The 2,500-nt window shown below is 44.4% G+C and overlaps 1 protein-coding gene across 1 annotated transcript in view; it reads left to right on the forward strand.

Annotated features, from left to right (window-relative positions):
• Window positions 1-2,500, forward strand: part of LOC119572665 — an 18,268-nt gene that overhangs the window by 14,511 nt on the left and 1,257 nt on the right. Inside the window, 1 exon segment of the mRNA XM_037919743.1 lies at window positions 1-2,500. This exon segment is cut by the window's left edge and continues 1,094 nt beyond it; it is cut by the window's right edge and continues 237 nt beyond it. Within this exon segment, the coding sequence (XP_037775671.1) occupies window positions 1-2,500 (2,500 nt within the window).

Genomic DNA, 2,500 nt, shown 5'->3' on the forward strand with positions numbered 1-2,500 from the left:
AAGCAATAATTCACTGCAGACTTCAAACTGTAATACTCATCTACCTTTTGCAGCTGTGATTGAGAGCAACTTCCTTACAGAAAAGATCAGCAGATGGCCTTCGCTAATCAAAGACAGCCCTTTATGCCCGACTGGATGGAATACTACCATATTTAAAGGTAAAGACGAAACCTGCTTCAAGTTGTTCCAGGTCAGGAAAAATCTTACATGGCCTGAAGCCAGCCAGTTTTGCGAAGCCTTGGACGCACAACTACCAACACCCGACGTAGGATTTCTGGACTGGGTTTATCGCCAATACTTGTTCTTGAATAAGGTTTCAAATGTCTGGATGGGGGTTGAATGGAGAAATGAACGCCTCCTCTACAGCGGTTCGGAGGAGAACCTGAACTGGATAGCTGATACAGACTATTCACAACCTTATGGTGTCCTGGCACAAAATGGCTGGAAACTTCAGGGAAGAAGGGAAGGTAAACGTCATATCCTATGCCAGAAAATAATCACCCCAAGAGTAACAATGCAGCTTCAAGTCCACGAGCCAGAGTCTGCAGGTTCACAGACCATGTGTATTGATGCAGAACCTCAGACCCTCTTGGCCGATGGGGATTATATCAACCCACGCTGTTATGTCAACGGAGAATTTACCCACCATGAGCGCACAGAAGATTCTGGTTGCCAGTATGAGCTGAAATTGAGTAGCCAGGGTTACTACCAGTGCCAGGCTTGGGCTCATCCACCCTTCTCGTTTGTTCAGTCAAACGTTATTCTGCACAGGGATCCAGCAACATTCACCTTCGTCATAACTCTTTTCCAGGATAAACTTTATGTGCCTCGGCGTCATGATAGCTCCTTCATGTTGACAAATAGATCAAACAGGGATTCTGATACTTGTGCTGAAGTCTTCATGGCAGATTTGAGGAGTACCGACTTAACTGACCAATTTCGATTTACAGATAAAAATTTCTTCTATATGCCATCTCGTGCTGAGATGAAGCTTCTGCACAATTTCCATCTTGAGTGTGAGATTAAGAATACAAATATATTTATTGTGACAGAAAATATTTTGTTGAATACTCTGAATGAAATGCTTCCGTTGGGAAAGACTTTCTCTGACTGCACACTTTTGGACCTCCGAAGTACACAAGGTTGTTTGAGGGATGTCACGCAAGATTTTGCTTCAGGCACCCTAAAAGAACTCACATGGCCTTCTACAAATGGAAATGCCATAGTTCTTCCTGAACAATTATGCATTACAGCGCAAGGGGAACCTGTCACACGAGAGTGCCTTGGAGATTTCTTTGTAGGATACTACTGGGGTCCTCCATCAAATAACTGCACAGGAGATCCTTCATACATTACTCGAGAGCTCTGGAAGATTAGCACAGACCCCAAACATCTAAATGAATCATCTGAACTGACCGTCCTGACTGCCAACAGCACTTTACTCCAGCCTGCTGACATTCACTTTGTTGCCCAGACACTAGATGCTTTCTCCAGAGATGAAGATATTTCCAGTTTTGACTTGGAAGACATTGTTGGGGTTATGAATAACGTCATGGCAGCAAATGAAACTGCATTTGAACCGGTTCAGTGGAAGTTAAATTCTTCAAGCACTATCCTTGAAGCTTTCGAAAAGATGACATTTAAAGTTCAGTTACCAAGAGAAAAAGGTGACCAAGCCAAAAACTCCTCGAGAGAACTAATATCAGTTGAGCGTCTAGATCTTGAAGTAAACTCAACTATCATTGGTTACAAGTCGCGCCAGCTGGCCGGAAAGGAAAGGCACGGCGAGACACTAATAAAGGGCGTCAATGAATATGACCTCGATGATGCCGAGGCAGCTATACTTCTTCCCAGCAACTTGACCTTCACCGTTGCTGGGGACATAGGTCAAGGAAGGGCCATGGAGATAGAGGAAGAAAAGGTGCAGGTAACTTTCGCCGTTTACCGGAACGAGAAGTTGTTTCAGGAGAATATAACTAACTATACCGTAAACAGCCACATCATTCAAGCAACATACAAAGGGAAGGTTGTCAAAGACTTACAATATCCAATTAAAATCTTATTTAAACCCTTGAAAAGTGGAAATGATACTGTTTGTGTGTACTGGGATTTTGCCAAAAATGGCGGAAAAGGTGGCTGGTCAAGCGAGGGATGCTGGCCGGGGGAGCGAGAGAAAAATCATGACATTTGTTACTGCAATCACCTCACTTGCTTTGCCCAGCTTATAAATTACGACGAAAACAGTAGCTTCACAGGCCCTCATGCCCTAATTCTCGATATCATAACTATCATTGGGTGCTGCCTGTCCATTTTTGGCCTCCTCTTGGTTTTTACGACGTTCTTCCTCTTCAAGAAATGGCGCCGCTCACTGAGTAACAAGATTTTGGTAAATCTGTCGTTTTCGGTGTTCTGCAGCATGGTCATCTTCCTCGCTGGGATCAACCAGACGTGGGACATCACGTTGTGCCGTGGGGTGGCCGTCGGCCTCCACTACTTCATC

The sequence above is a fragment of the Penaeus monodon genome, chromosome 1, assembly GCF_015228065.2.
Source record: "Penaeus monodon isolate SGIC_2016 chromosome 1, NSTDA_Pmon_1, whole genome shotgun sequence".
Lineage (NCBI taxonomy): Eukaryota > Metazoa > Arthropoda > Malacostraca > Decapoda > Penaeidae > Penaeus > Penaeus monodon.